This window comes from Schistocerca americana, chromosome 4 (assembly GCF_021461395.2).
Source record: "Schistocerca americana isolate TAMUIC-IGC-003095 chromosome 4, iqSchAmer2.1, whole genome shotgun sequence".
Lineage (NCBI taxonomy): Eukaryota > Metazoa > Arthropoda > Insecta > Orthoptera > Acrididae > Schistocerca > Schistocerca americana.
The window spans coordinates 734418840-734435930 of NC_060122.1; the positions used below are offsets into that span (position 1 = coordinate 734418840).

The following is a 17091-nucleotide window of genomic DNA, read 5'->3' on the forward strand; positions in this document are numbered from 1 at the left end:
TATACGTTTCGTCCACTACAATCCGAAATATCAGACCGGCTGTGTGGCTGGATTGAAGAGTATTTAGCAACAGAACACAGCATGTTGTCCTCAATGGAGAGACGTCTACAGGCGTTAAAGTAACGTCTGGCATGCCTCAGGGGAGTGTTATGGGACCACTGCTTTTCACAATATTTATAAATGACCTAGTAGATAGTGTCGGACGTTCCATGCGGCTTTTCGCGGATGATGCTGTAGTATACAGAGAAGTTGCGGCATTAGAAAACTGCAGCGAAATGCAGGAAGATCTACAACGTATAGGCACTTGGTGCAGGGAGTGGCAACTGACACTTAACATAGACAAATGTAATGTATTGCGAATACACAGGAAGAAGGATCCTTTACTGTATGATTATATGATAGCGGAACAAACACTAGTAACAGTTACTTCTGTAAAATATGGGGGAGTATGCGTACGAAACGACTTGAAGTCGAATGATCATATAATATTAATTTTTAGTAAGGTGGGTGCCAGGTTGAGATTCATTGGGAGAGTCCTTAGAAAATGTAGTCCATCAACAAAGGAGGTGGCTTACGAAACACTCGTTCGACCTATACTGGAGTATTGCTCATCAGTGTGGGATCCGTACCAGGTCGGGTTGACGGAGGAGATAGAGAAGATCCAAAGAAGAGCGACGCGTTTCGTCACAGGGTTATTTGGTAAGTGTGATAGAGTTACGGAGATGTTTAGCAAACTCAAGTGGCAGACTCTGCAAGAGAGGCGCTGTGCATCGCTGTGTAGCTTGCTGTCCAGGTTTCGAGAGGTATCGAATACATTGCTTCACCCTACTTACACCTCCCGAGGAGATCACGAATGTAAAATTAGAAAGATTCGAGGCTTTCCGGCAGTCGTTCTTCCCGCGAACCATACGCGACTGGAACAGGAAAGGGAGATAAAGACAGTGGCACGTAAAGTGCCCTCCGCCACACCCCCCTTGGGTGTCTTGCGGAGCATAAATGTAGATGTAAATTGTTTCTTTCTATAAAATCGCGGTCGTTCCGCTATCGTAACTTTACACTCCCACTGTTATTACTTAGGACAGACAGTGTTACAGCCAGCTGCATCGAGAATAAAATCTATTGTAACTAAAGGTAGGCCTAAAATAAAAATGTGGTGTTATTTACTTGCAGACAAAGCACAACACTCAAAATTTTACTTCGTGTACCGAAAAACTGTTTCAGGTGTGTTCAGCGACTGAGTTCCCTGCTGGGCCCCGTGATGCTGGGACAGTTCCTCACAGACATCGTCACCATCAGTGCCAGTGCCTTTGTAGCTACAATGCTGGTAAGCATCCCACTGTCCGGTAAGTTTGCTGTCTTACCCGCAACACGCTGCAGACTGTGTTGTAGGTTAGTGGCCTACAACGAGATCGCAGGAGTTCTATTTATCACTAGGAAAAGTCGATTAATATCGGTTTCAGCGGCTACGACTCGGTTAGCGTTCGTCAACTTTGACTACGATAACGAGAGAACTCATGTAGGTCACCTACATAGACTCTAAGCGGAAGCCTGCTAGGGGGGAACAGTGAAACCATTTTGGCTAAGAGGATTTAGTATTTAGTCTTTCTGTTACCCTCCGTTTCGGTGCCATTATGATCATGCAAGCCCGGATTCATTTATTGACTTAACGTAAGGCCAAAACAAATTAGGATTTCTTGTCAGATTGGTAGATAATTTGGCTTTCGAATTGGTCGAAGACTTCACGCATGGCTATTCATATGCTAATTTTTGCTTCTCTGATTTTTGTTTGACTACAACGCTTTGGCTACGTTTCAGTATGAAGTGAAGCTCTCTTTGCGTTTGAAGCAGTATCCTAACACGGGTGTCAAACTGTAATTTAATAAAATAAATTTTTTTGTTTCTTTTGTGACTATTAGTGTAATCTAATAAAATAAAATATGAGCCGTGACTTATACAAAAAAGAAACACACATTAATGCAGTGGCTCAGCGTAAAAGAGAAATAACTAATGAAGGAATATTATTAACAGTGTAATATGTTGTTTAATTTAGCCCGACGTGTATAAGCACTCAGTAAACTAGCTCAGTTCTCAGGGTAGTTACATAATCGTCTATAATTAATTGTCCTTTTCTTATTTATCCAACACTAGCCTCGTGAGAAGTCGTGTGCTTATTGCACCAGAGAATATTTGCCAAGTCTGTTCGATGTACACTGCTGTAGTACGTAACTTACTGTCGTGAATTCGTCTCGATTCCCCCATATAAGATAACAATACTAGCATTTACAAATGAAATCCTATAATGGAACTGGAATCCTGTGACCAGACTTTTTCTGCCTGGGATGTTATCTCGTTATATAATGAAAATCTGTAAATAAAATTGTTAAATTATTAGTAGCTGCATCCGGTCCCGTGGGATCTGAAATAAAGTTAATTTTCCTAACCGTCGGCAAGCCTCGTAATTGAGCTAAAAGAAAAATGTTAAAGATTTTTCTAAGATGGTGCCTAACAATGAAAATTCTTTGTTACGGCCCATATCTACTTAGGACAGTCTAGGTATCAGACGATCGATTAATTGACGACATACACAAATTCTTTTGACAAAATAACCATTATATTCTTCGGGTTTTAAGTACAACTTACATTATCAGCTGGTACAGCAAGATGAGCTTTACACAAGAACGTCCTCTTAGGTCCGAATCCAAGCAGATAAGATAAGTGAATGACAAAGGAAGGATAGTTCATGCATAGAAGCGCAAGAGTCCATGGAATAACATGTCCACTGTAGTTCTCTCTCTTCTTCTTTGGCGTACTTGTCGATTATTTATAAAATTTATCGTAATATTTAGTTTACAATTTTTTAAACCCAAGTCCAACCAGGAGAAACAGTACAAAACCACGGCTGGTCTTTCCCATCCCTCACTTTCCCACATGTCTAAGGCCTGTTGCACAACAATCTTGACCTTTGTCCACTTAAATTCATTATTTTGTATGTCAGAGATCTATGCTCGGGGACGCGAAACCTGCTTTTAGTCACTCTCGTTAAGCAGCTATATTTCCCTACCTCTCTTTTCAGTCCAATTTACAGCCGTATTCAGAGATGCTGTAATGGCCGTATAATAACTGATACGCATTTCTGTGCTAACTGAGTCCAATACTTCGTGCCTGTGTTGACAAGGGCATCTAATATGTTATTGTCATTAATAGCTTCTCCGGCTAACTACTGAAGGTAAGTCTTGGATAAAGAATTTAAAATAATTTCACTCGATTCCCTGTCCATACTACCCACCAAATCACTTGAGTCTCACACTCTACAGTGGGTAATTTAAACTCTCCAGGTAAAATAGTGTGACCAAGATATTTTCGCGCAACCTTCACGAAGCTTTATTTAAAGTGTTCCGCCATTGCGGCTCCTGATCTAGGCCATCTGTAAATGCATTCAGTTACCATATTTGAACAACCTTCAACAATTATATTAACTCAAATTATGTCGCATTTGGAATATGTACCAACCTTACTTGACATTATTTACCGATATAAACACGCACACTACACTAATTCAGGTATACATGCCGACATCACAAGCAGGAGATGAACAGATGGAGAGAGCACACGAGGACATTGAACGGGTAATTTGTTATGTAATGTGGGATGATAATCTCATAATTGGGTCGCTGGGGTAGCGGAAGAAATGAAATGCGGTGGTGTCAGTAGTGGGTATGAGATGCAGGAAAACTTATAGAGTTGTACAGTAAACTTCTTCTGGTGATAGCGAATATACTTCGAAAAATCACAAATGGAGGTGGTGTCCTTGGAAAATTGTGGTGACAGGGAAGGTACGAACAGGATTATGTCTTGGTGGAAAAAAAAAATTGGAAATTTGTGGTAAGGTCTTATGGGACGAAACTGGTAAGCTCCCTAAGCCTACACACTGCTTAATCTAACGCAAACTAACCTACTCTATGGACAACACACACACCCATGCCCGAGGGAGGACTTGAACCTACGACGTGTGGAGCCGTACGGACCGTGACAAGACGCCAGAGACCGCGCGGCTACCCCGCGTGGCCTATGTTTTGGTGAGGCGATTCCGTAATCAGATATTTTAGCAATGATGAAGTGTAGGCTGAATTCTTAGATGAACGTCAAGAGGAAGTGTGATATTGTAATACTGAAGAACTGAGACGTGCGTTCACAGATCTCTAAGGTTGTGGATACTGCGCTACCGAGTACCACTGTAAGGATTTCAGTTGAAGAGCATGGACGATTCTGAAAATGAAAGCAACATAAGTTGAATAGACTAATATATAAATGAGGAAGTTAACTTTGAAGAATCATTGATTAACGTAAATATACTTCAAATGATCGATAAATGGAGGAAGTATTAAAAATATTCAGGAAAAGACAGGGTTGTAATTTCATTCATAAAGCAATATAAGTCATGTAGGACTGGAATAAATAAAAAGTACAGGAAATCTAAGGCAAAATGGGCACGAGGAAAATTTGAAAAATCGAAAAAGGAATGGTTGTCGGGAGGACAGTTTCAGCATATAGAAACATCAGCAAAAGTTTTGTATCACCAGTATTTATTTTAAACTATATTGAAACAAAATGTTCGTGTAGCGACAAAATCGTCTGTGTCCCAAAGCGAGTTTTTAACAGTACTCCCGAGTAGCGTCATTAGGGGCTAGAACGTGCCCTTGCTCGGATTCAGGCATCAGTTCGTCGCGGCATGCGTACCACTGCATCATCAAGCCAGCCATGAACCAGACTTTTCCACTCTTTAATGGTGATTTTGCGTACGTCACGTAGAATCCGAAGGTTGTCCAGAAAGTAAGTTACGATTGATCGCGAAATGAAAATCACAGTGAAAATCTGAAATGTTTCATTTGTAACAGTTAGCTACACCTTTCAGCTACTTCTCTACGTAGTCGCCGTTCTGACTCAGACATTCGTCGTAGCGTTGTACCAACTTTCCAATACCCTCATCATAGAAGGCAGCCGCCGGTGCTTTCCGCCAATTCTCTACGCTGGCCTAAAGCTCTTTGTCTGTGCCAAAATGTTGTCTTCATAGCCAGCGAATAGTCTGGTTCATGGCTGGCTTGAGCAGAGATGAAACTCAGTGGGAGACAATTACGGGCTGTATTGTGGGTAACCAAACATTTCCAATTGAAACGATGCAGGAACATCTTCATTGCCCCTGCAGAATGAGGCTGAGAATTGTCTTGAAGAAGAAATCGCACGACAGTTATGTAATGTTGGTTGCATAGCTTCAGGGGAAAATTCTCACCAGGCCCTCGTACTTGGCGGGAGACACTATTTTCTATAACATCTCTACGCCCTCACTAAGAGCTCAGGAATGAAAAGAGCGACATAATTCTATCTAGAGTCATACTAGAGACACTGCCCAACACATCTTTGTGAAGCTTTATCGGATTTTCATACTCGTTTCCATTTCTCGACCGATCGTAACTTACTTTCTGGACAGCCCTCGTACATGGTCGTTGTCGATGCCCAAACAAACCTCGTTCCCGTCCATCCCATTTATGTTTGACTGAGTTCGTGTGCTGAGGACAGGCAGTTCACTCCATTCTGATCGTCCTAGTATGCTGAAGGAAAGAATTTCCGAGAACAGAACGTTGATTAAGAGAGTTATCATTCATCCAGATGAAACTGTCACCGAAATGTTGGCAACACGGCCCCACTATTCGTTGCATAATGTCGTCCCTATATCGTAAAGCAACGAGACTTCCTTTTAACAACCACGAAAGGTGTACGGTAGTCCCACGTAATACCACACTAGAAGATCCTCCACCACCACCTCCTTGTAAGTGTGGTACACAGTTTTGGAGGCGATTCTCAGGGTACTAACACATCCGAATTTCGTCCGAGAAAAGCGCCCAATACTGGGGCATAATTTCATGCCCATCTGTAAGGAGTCTACAGTGTTGTGGTGCACGACGTGGTACTCACCACTGTTGTTGGAAATGCAGATTCGCGTCATGCAATCGTCTCCTAACTTCTCATGTGATATAAGACGTCTTTGTAGTCTCTTCGAACGCCGAATTCAGTTCTGGATCACTCAGCCCACGGTACCTTCGATTCAAAAGTTGCAGATATCGATCACAATGAGCACCTGTCCAACGTGGAGAGCCTGTGCGTGTTAAGTCCTCAACACTACCCATCAATTGGCACCGATTCCATGCCCACACGTCGAATCCTGTGCACACGTCTAGCAACTTCTCTGATTAACAAGACTTCTGCGTGGATAGAGATTATGCACACCCGATCACTAGTCGTCATTATCCTTCGTGGCACGATGGATATTTACTCTAGTGTGCCACAGGCGTCTCTAATGCGTCCAGGGTGGTGCTACACTTTAGCTGAAATGCTGCAGTGCATTCGAGTGAATCGTTCTACCCATCATACTGCACATGGTAAATGTTTCTATCTTTACAAGCCTTCCGATCGGTAGAGGAACACCCACAACAACATTACACCGTCTCGACGCATCTAGGGGACGAAAAACTTTTGTTGATGTGAGTTCAGGAGTGAAAAGTACCTCCGGTGAAATTAAAAATTTTTTGTCAACATTAAGAGTGATGAAAGAACTTCACGGTTAAACGCAGAGCAGAGGGCGGATAGTTGCGAAGAGTGTACTGAAGGCCTCTACGAGGAGGGAAAACTGTCAGCTGACGTAATAAAAGAAGAAACTAAAATCGATTTAAAAGAGATAGTGGAACCGTTATTACAGTCATAGTTTGACAGAGCGCTGGAAGAAGTGCGATTGAATAAGGTGAAAAGTATAGATAATATCTTTCGAAATACCCAAAATTATTGGGGAAAAGGGAGCAAAACGACTATTGAAGTTGGTGTGTAGAATCTGTAGGATTGGCGACGTACCAAGAGACTTCCGGAAAAATACCATTCAAACAATCCCGAAGATGGCAAAGCCAGATAAGTGTGAGAACTAGAGCAGAATCAGTCTAATCGCTCATGCACCTAGTTGCTGATAAGAATAATACGAGTATACACAAGATCTTTTAGACGATGATCAGTTGGACTATAGGAAAGGCTAAGGCTGCAGAGAGGCAGTTGTGACATAACGGAAGTTATACAGAAAAATTAAGATCTGTTCATGGGTTTGTCGGTCTAGAAAAAGATTAGTGTAAAATGGTGCAAGATTTCTACAGTCTCAGAAAAATAGGTATAAGCTAGAGGAAAACATGTAATATGTAATATGTGTAAGAACGAATGTGCACCCGTAAGAATGGTAGACAAAGAGCGAGCTGTTCGAATTAAAAACGATGTACGACAGAGTGCAGTCTTTCTCCCCTAATCTTCAGTCTGTATATCTAAGAAGCAATGAATGTTATTTTTAAGTCTTGGTCTTGCGGCGTGGCCAAGGAAAGCACATAAATAACTCAATGCACCAGTTACAAAAAACGAACACTTTTATTGGTAACATGGAAAATAAACAGTTCACTATTCTGATGTGAAGCCTGAAAATTAAAAACACTTCTGGTAGAAATGAAATTTCACACGATAGTCCATATAGACGTCTTGATCGGCGTTGGGTCGATGTCCGATTAGTGAGCTGTGCGCTGATATGGTCGGTGGCCGGGTCGGTGATGTTGCCGGTGTTGTTGAACCTTGCTGAGTCGACGTCCTGTCGGGGTCCGTTACCGATTGATGGGCTGCAGCCAGCAGCCAGCATCACGCCCGGACCGAGAGTGTGTTTAGCTGTCACCGCGCTATACCTTATGTAATCCGGCGGATGGATTTACGTGCGACTTCCGCGACGCGCGACTGAATGTAGTCCCACGACTTGCAGCACCGCGGACAGCTACTGGCGGGCGATGATTGCGCCTCTCGAGGAGTCCACTGCAGTCCCGTCTGTTCGCAGAGGAAAAGTTCAGTTTGCTGTTGTCTTTCGAGAATAGAATGCGCAATTTGCTGTTGTGGTCTGGTACGTACACAGCGCGGTATGTACGACCAGAGTCCGTGTGTGCCTGGCTTCTGTAGAGGACGCCTAGGAACGAGACAACCCTCCAGCCACAGGTGTGCTCTACAGTGGTACGTGGCCAGGCGAGTTGCCAAATACTACAGTTGTCAAAGATTGGCTCACGAGTGGGATTAAAACTAAGGGTGAAAGAAAACCATTGATAACTATCGCTTATGGCATTGCTATCCTCAGAGAAAGCGATGGCAAATAACAGGACATATTGGATGAAATGAACAGAACACTGATTACAGAATATGTATTGTGAGTAAATCTAAGTAAAGACGAAAGTCATGAGAAGTAGCAGAAACGAGATTAGTGAGAAACTTACCATAAAAATTGGGGACCGCCACATAGATGAAGTGAAGGAATTCTGCTCCCTTAGAAGCATCAGTAATTGGACTTCAATTTAAGGAACAAGTTTCTGACAAATGCGACTGAAGCATTCGGTCTGTTTGGCGACCGGAAATGAAGAGCATCGAAGGGTTAAAACGCGATGCCTTAGAAGGGTGGTGAAAATGGTTAGATTGAAAAGAAATGAGGAGGTTGAGGAAAGAAATATGTGGAGGAAACTGGCAAGAAAAAAAGACAGAATGATCGAACATGTGTTAAGATATCAGCGAACAGCTTCCATGGTACTGTAGGGGCATACAGAGGGTAAGAACTGTAGAGAAAGACAGTGATTGGAATATATGCAACGAATAATTACGGTCGCTGGCTCTAAGTGATATTCTGAGATGAAGATGGAAAGGATATGAATTTAGAATTCATTGTTGTTAGCACTTGTTTTGAACCAGCTTTCTGTTCCTAGCATTATGTGTGCATTATTACAGTTTACAAGTCTTAAACCCTTTTATGGAATATTATACTACAGTAAATTTTTTTTCTCCGATTTGCCATACTACTTTCAATTAATGGGGCTGATATTCTTCCATGTCCTTATAGGGCCTTCGAGGAATTTCTCAGAAAACGCACATGTGCACCTTACATGTTCTTTCCTACCCTAGTAGTTGTTTCCTGACTTGACCTGTCCTCTTGAGACGCGTCCTTCAGTTCTCTACCCGCTAGAGGAGGTGAAGAAATTTGCATCCACGATATTTCCTCTGAGCTTCTGGTTTAAGCCTTTCACTCGGCTCCAGTCCAGAGGAGCGTGATCGTTTTTGTGAACGACGTTACAAAACGTTAATTCGCTTTCCGCGCAGCACGCGAGGCCAACTGTCTTCACAAAAGCAGCCAGCCGCCTGTAGGAACCGACGATGGCCTCTGAGTACACCTAGTAGGTGCCACTCTCAAGGCATGAATCATTATTTGTAGCCAGGTGTGCACCCACTGTGCTAAGCTGCCGGTGGAAGAACCTCCTACACATCTCGGACGAGTCCTTCTGGCAAGTAGAGCCGGCTGTTCTCGCTATTTCCCTAAGGCATCCCATCACCCGACTTACGCTGGAGCTCCCCATGACTGGAAAAACAGTCCACTGCGTTTGTCTTGAGCATTCAGGAAGGTCGGTCGCAGCGCCGACAGACGAACAGACGAGGCGTCCCGTGCTGACTCAGATGTGCTGTCAGCAATGGACAATACCTTAAACCCGTCATTATGGTGTAAGTGGACAGTCGTATGATTAGCATCCCACAGTCACCTTCCACCAAGACGCATGCGATCCCGTCGCTTTTCGCTGTTCATCGTTCGTGAAACCCTGCCATTGTTCGCTAATCAGTGTCTTTGTGCAATTTTGTCATATTAATCTGTAAAAAATGCACCACATGTCATTAAGAAAGCATGTAAACCGTCTGAGGATGAATCACAACGATCCGAAACCGGTAACGGTACTCTTTGAATAAAGTAACTGAAAGTAAATTTGTGGCTGGTTGCTGTCCTAACACCATCAACATTTGTAATCACTGTCTTTACTAGAAAGCCGTAAGGTGCTGTGACACCAGAGACCCCATGCGAAGCTGTAGGTACCACATGGTAAGGAATTCGTCTCAGGTGCCCCATTGTCAACACAAACTGTGGCAGCGGTCGGAAGCCTGTCGAGCGTAGCCAGTGCAGCTTCCAACTGCCTCGAGACAATGGACAGCTCCCCCTTCATCCGTACACAAGCGGGCACAGACCCTATTCACGTTTAGTCATAGTTCGTCTGCACAGTAAGGAATGTAGCACTAATCCAAGCAGCCGTCAGATACAATCTGATTACTCTTACTGATTATCAAAACACCACAAAGAAACTTCATGCGATACAAATGCTCGAAAAATACGGAAACATTTTGTATAAGTTAATCAACTCCATTCAACATAGTACATAATCAGCTACTTTTCATTTATTCACAGAGGCACGTGAGAGTAAATAAACTAAAAGCTGTGTAGCGGACACTGTTGCTGTCGCTAGCGCGTAGACAACTTCACAACTGCGGAATTACTGACTATTCAAATATACTGTATACGCAATAGTTGCAAAAATCAAACTAAGTCAGATGACAGTACCGCTAATGGCGGCGTAAAACTACACTAGAAAGCTAACACGAGGCAACTGCACGAACAGATACCTTAACAGGATAGTTGACTGACACTTGCAACGCAATTAAATACACCGAATCCTTCACAGAAGCACGTCACAACACATACTAAACAAAATCTGTGGCTGGGGTTCTATTTTGTTGCCAAAAATCTGTGTTCATGCTTTGTTACGCAGGTACTAACAAGGCTAGTGGTTCCACACAATATACGCAGTATACACCAGTGGTGCACGTACCTTACCTCACAAGCATCAGTTATCGGGAGCGCAATGAGTTTCTCAAAGGCGGTTAATTAGCAGAAGTGGTACAAGATCTAGAATTTTATAGGTTCCACAAAGGCTGAAGTATTAATTCTTTTAATTTTAGTCACCAATCATTATCCCAGTAATTGACGCTTACCTCCTCAATTATTTGTTGGCCGGCCGATGTTGCCGAGCGTTTCCAGGCGCTTCGGTCTGGAACCTCGCGACCGCTACGGTCGCAGGTTCGAATCCTGCCTCGGGCATGGATGTGTGTGATGTCCTTAGGTTAGTTAGGTTTAAGTAGTTCTAAGTTCTAGGGAACTGATGACCTCAGATGTTAAGTTCCATAGTGCTCAGAGCCATTTGAACCAATTATTTGTGGGATGTATTCCAAGCTCTGTCTTCCCCTACAACTTTTATCCTCTATAGTTCCTCCAGTTCCATAGAAATAATCCTTGATCTCTTAACACATGTTGTATCATCCTGATTCTTCTTCTTCTTGTCAAGGCTTCCATACGTTCCTTTCTTCCCGGATATGTGGAGAATCTCCGTATACATGATCTTATCATTCCATCTAATTTTTAACATTCTTCTATAGCACCAAGTGCTCTTCTTTATCGGTTTTCTCACAGTCCGTGATTCCCTACCATAAATTGCTGTACTCCAAACGCACATTCTCAGAAATTATGCCTTTGTTCGGTGATAGTAGACTTATTTTGATGCCAGGAATGGTTGATTTACCTGCGCTAGTCCGCTTTTTATGTCCTCCTTGCTTAGCCGGACATATGTTATTTTGTTTTCAAGGTAACAGAGTTCCCTAACTCAGGCTTCCTCGTAGTCACGCTTCGCTGTCTTAAGTTCACCGTTAATAATTTTTCTGGTACACTTCATTACTTTCTTATCATCGTTTACTTTCAATCCAAAATTTTTTCTAAATCGACTTATCTTATGAACGTGTTCTGATTTTTCTGAACTCTTGCTTCCATTACCAATCGCAACGCCATCTTTGGTATGTTTATTTTCTCGAAAGCCAGAAGTGGTCGTCATCTAACTGCTCCTCATCTTTTTCCCTTTCTTCTGTATATTATTATTGTCAACAAGTTGGATGCGTGGACATTTCAGCTGATTGTCCGGTAGCTCTCGTACTTATCTACCCTCTCAATCTTCGGAATGGTGTGGAAAATACTTTTCCGGAAGTGTAATGTTTTCTCATGAATCTCATAGGTTCTACACACAAACTTATGTAGTCGTTTGGGTGTCATTTCCTCCAATGATTTTAGAAATTCCGAAGGAATATTGTCTGTCCCTTCCAACTTGAATAATAATTTGATTGCGACTTTCTTCAACAAATTTTGAAATACCGAAGGATTGTTATCGCTCCCTTCTGCCTTATTTGATCACAAGTCTTCCAAAGCTATATTAAACTCTCACTCTAACACTGCACCCCCCACCATCCCACTTTACCCCCCACCATCCCATTTTACCTTCTTCCTCCTAGTAGTGGCCTTCTGTGTGTTCTTTCTATCCATTCCCTCTCTCCTTTGTGTTTGAGCAATGCCCATGGAAATCTTAATGTTGATGGCCGTGGTTTTAATTTCACCGCACAATGTTTTAAGTTTTCTGTTCACTGAATCAGTCGTTCCGAAGACCAATTCTTTTCCGATTTCTTCACAATTTTCCTGCTGCTATTTCACCTTGGCTTCGCCATTTATTTCATTTGCAAGTGATTTATATTCCCGGCTTCCAGTCACTCACTGAACATTCTTGCACTTTCTTCGTTCTTCGATCAGCTGAAGCATTTCTTCTGCTACCCAAGATTTCTTCACAGTTATCTTCGTTGTATCTATGATACAGTAAAAGCCTTCAACACTGGAGGTGTTTAATATTACCGATATAGTAAACAAACCTTTTCGTCTCTATCGATCTATTGAATCTGACATCCTTGACACTTTAGTTTACGTATTTTAGTCCTGGCCTGCCCCCACTATTGTTCCCTATTCCTGCTACCTCCAGTCCTAGTTAACTGTTCCTGAATGTCGTAGTACATGTTCCATTAACTTACTCCCTTCTCTTGTAAAAGTCTTACATATCAGTTTTAATTAATGAGAATTATCTCAACTGTATTGATTGCCATTTGCTATGTCACTTGTAATTTCGTTAGTTTGAAGGTCAACATGTTTTCCAGAGTTTGCCAGTATCTTGATATCGGAGCTCTAGTTGTTTTGTGTGAGAGGAAAAACTTGGAAATGACTGTCTTATACATATTGTTAGATATATTTCATTTCTCACCAATCTTTTTAATAATTCTTCATTTGATACTTTATCTGTGCACTTAATTTTTAATCTTGTTTGATGGTACCACTTTTCAGATGCTAGCAGTGATTTTTTTTTTAAATTTCGGACTCTCGTTGTTTAATTATCATACAATGCAGATCTCCATACGTATCCTTTCAGAAACTTCTCCATCAATTCCACAACATTATCGGATGCAACCAAAGCTTTCTTATGGATGAAAGTTTTCATCGCCTGTGCCAGTCAATTTTGTTCGTACGCTGAAGAGCAAAAGAAATTGGTACACTAGCCTAATATCGTGTTGGGCCCCCGCGAGCACACAGAAGTGCCGCAACACGACGTAGCATGGACTCGATTAATGTCTGAAGTAGTGCTGGAGGGAAACGATACCGTGAATCCTGCAGGACTGTCCATAAATCCGTAAGAGTACGAGGGGCTAGAGATCTCTCCTGTACAGCACGTTGCATATTATCCCAGATATGTTCAATAATTTTCATTTCTGGGGAGTTTGAGGCCAGCGGAAGTGTTTAAACTCAAAAGAGTGTTTCTGGGGCCACTCTGTACCAATCCTGGACGTGTGGGGTGTCACATTGTCCTGCTAAAATTGCACAAGTCCGTCGGAATGCACGATGGACATGAACGGACGCAGGTAATCAGACAGGATGCTTACGTACGTGTCATCCGTCAGAGTCGTATCTAGACGTCAACTGTACACGCTCCACACCATTACAGAGCCTCAACCAACTTGAACAGTCCCCTGCTGACATGCAGGATCTATGGATTCATGAGGTTGTCTCCATACCCGTACATGTCCATCCTTTAGATACAATTTGAAACAATTTTCAGTCAGCAACAGTCCAATTTCGGTGTTGACGGGCTCAAAATGGTTCAAATGGCTCTGAGCACTATGGGACTTAACTTCTGAGGTCATCAGTCCCCTAGAACGTAGAACTACTTAAACCTAACTAACCTAAGGACATCACACACATCCATGCCCGAGGCATGATTTGAACCTGTGATCGTAGCGGTCGCGCTGTTCCAGACTGTAGCGCCTAGAACCGCTCGGCCACCACGGCCGGCTGACAGGCTCAGGCGAGGCGTAAAGCTTTGCGTCGCGCAGTCATCAAGGGTACACGAGTGGACCTTCGGCTCCAAAAGCCCATATCGATGATGTTTCGTTGAATGGTTCGCACGCTGACACTTGTTGAAGGCCCAGTATTGAATTCTGCAGCAATTTGCGGAAGGGTTGCACTTCTGTCACACTGAATGACTATTTTCAGTCGTCGTTGGTCCCGTCCTTGCCGTATATTTTTACGGTAGAAGCGATGTCGGAGATTTGATGTTTTACTGCGTTCCTAATGTTCACGGTACACTCGTGAAATGGTCGTACGGGAAAATCCCCACTTCATCGCTACCTCGGAGATATTGTATCTCATCGGTTGTGCGCCGACTATAAGACCACGTTCAAACTCACTTAAATCTTGATAACCTGCCATTGCAGTTGCGGTAACCGATCTAACAACTGCGCCAGACACTTGTTGTCTTATATAGGCATTGGTGACGGCAGCGCCGTATTCCTCCTGTTTTCATATCTCTGTATTTGAACACGCATGCCATTACCAGTTTCTAATAACAGCTGATTCCCAGCACGTTATGACCAAGCAACGTTTATAGGTTACTGATAATGGCTAGACAGTGGAAAGAGGCATAGTCATTAAACAATTATGTTAGCATTGAGTGAAATAAATTTATATTGCTACGAAGTCCTTCACGATGGAGTTCTTGTTTAACCTGCCGCGTCATATATGGATAAAATCACAAGTTTCAGACTGAGTTCCGACGATACCGATGGAGGCAGTCATCGAAGGATGGAGTATTTATCCGATTTTGGCAAGTTATCTAACAACATTTAAATCATAAACTTTATTGTACGCAAATATACTACTGTTGTCTTCCAAACTACTAGATTACTTATGATGGACACTAGTTTCTTAACAAGTATATTATCTTCCGCTTATTTCATACAAGACTAGAAATGTTTTGTTCTTTTTACAGAAAGCAGACTCGGGGTGGCTGTTGAAGTATGGCTCGTATCTTTCTGGCACGATCGAGCACATGTTCCTGTTCTGTTGGTTCGGGAACGACATCTTGACGGAGGTAGGTCCCATCTCTTACCGATTAGTACTCCATCCAGTATGATTAATGTTAGGGCAGTGTGCCCTCCCTATGGATCGCCGACGGTTCACTGACGTTTGCGGCTTATCCGAGACAATTTCACTTCCAGTTGCGATCTGACCTCGTGCTATTCGCATAATGTGTAGCTATTAAGTTTATGGGTGTCTAGCGGGACCACAGAGAAGATATTAGTTTATGCTTTACACCCATTCCTAAATTAGCAAATTCCTAAAATCTCGGAGCAGCGATACGTATCAAAAGTCCGGTAACAGGGATTGTTTCCGAATTAAACAGTTTATCAAAGTTTTGTGTACTCTCAAAACACAAAGTCAAGATGGCTTATTAATCAATACACGAATGTTCAATCTACTTTCACACACTTCCCCATCGTAACAAATAAGGTGTGAAATAATTTCAAGACCAACATTGTCTGCATGAAACTAGTCCGCACGACTTCGAAGTCCAGCGACTGTCGGACCTCAACCAGAGTATTTTTCACACTCTCACAGAGTTTCTTCAACAGCTTGGCAGTTGTACCATTCTTCTGTGAAGTTCTCTCACTTAAATGAACAGAACCTCGCGACATAACTAGCAGAGGACTGCCAGCGAAACTCTCCAGTAAAATAGTGACCCAGAGCATCTCATCCGTTGGCCATTACGAGTCGCGCCGACCGTTTTACTGAGCCATCGAAATCTCATTTCCCGCGACCGTTTGAAAGTTTTTCTGTTTAGCACATGAGTTCCACATGTCAGATGGCCGATGCGTCATCCCGGTGTTTGTAAAATTAATGCAGTTATTACATATTTCGCAATCTTTAAAATACTAAAATTGTCCTTAGCAGCTAGCTTAAAATTAGTAGAAAGTTATTACATGATTCCTTGCTAAGAAAGGACAGATCAGTAGCTTTTATGTAGTTACTATTTGATGCTATTCGTCAAAATATGAAATTACTTTAAAATGATTGAACCTGCTTTTCTGATAGAGGGCTTCGTGGTAATGTTTCTTACTTACATGTGTATGGGACATGGTATGTGATGTCAGCAGCTAGTCGGTGGCGGCAGTGAAATTACACTAGAGACCTCAGCGGTTTACTGCAACTCCTACATTCTTTTGTTGGGTGTGTGATCAACCTGTTGATAATATCATCCCTCCGTCGACTCCTGAATAGGGGCACCACAGAGAAGATATTAGTTTATGCTTTACAGCCATCCCTAAATTAGCAAGTTCCTAAAATCTCGGAGCAGCGATAAATATCGAAAGCCTGGTAACAGGGATTGTTTCCGAATAGTGTCGGAGGTTCCATGCGGCTTTTCGCGGATGATGCTGTAGTATACAGAGAATGAAGCATTAGAAAATTGCATCGAAATGCAGGAAGATCTGCAGCGGATAGGGACTTGGTGCAGGGAGTGGCAACTGACCCTTAACATAGACAAATGTAATGTATTGCGAATACATAGAAAGAAGGATCCTTTATTGTATGATTATATGATAGTGGAACGAACACTGGTAGCAGTTACTTCTGTACTTCTGGCAGTATGCGTACGGAACGATTTGAAGTGGAATGATCACATAAAATTAATTGCTGGTAAGGCGGGTGCCAGGTTGAGATTCATTGAGAGATTTCTTAGAAAATACAGTCCATCAACAAAGGAGGTGGCTAACAAAACACTCGTTCGACCTCTACTTGAGTACTGCTCAGCAGTGTGGGATCCGTACCAGGTCGGGTTGACAGAGGAGATAGGGAAGATCCAAAGAAGAGCGGCGCGTTTCGTCTCAGGGTTATTTGGTAAGCGTGATAGCGTTATGGAGATGTTTAGCAAACTCAAGTGGAAGACTCTGCAAGAGAGGCGCTCTGCATCGCAGTGTAGC

General features: G+C 42.6%; 1 protein-coding gene across 1 annotated transcript in view; it reads left to right on the forward strand.

Annotated features, from left to right (window-relative positions):
• LOC124613756 (odorant receptor Or2-like) overlaps window positions 1-17091 on the forward strand; it is a 67161-nt gene that overhangs the window by 17441 nt on the left and 32629 nt on the right. Inside the window, exons 4-5 of the mRNA XM_047142472.1 lie at window positions 1222-1324; window positions 15102-15203. Of these exons, the coding sequence (XP_046998428.1) occupies window positions 1222-1324; window positions 15102-15203 (205 nt within the window). The remainder of the gene's footprint in view (window positions 1-1221; window positions 1325-15101; window positions 15204-17091) is intronic.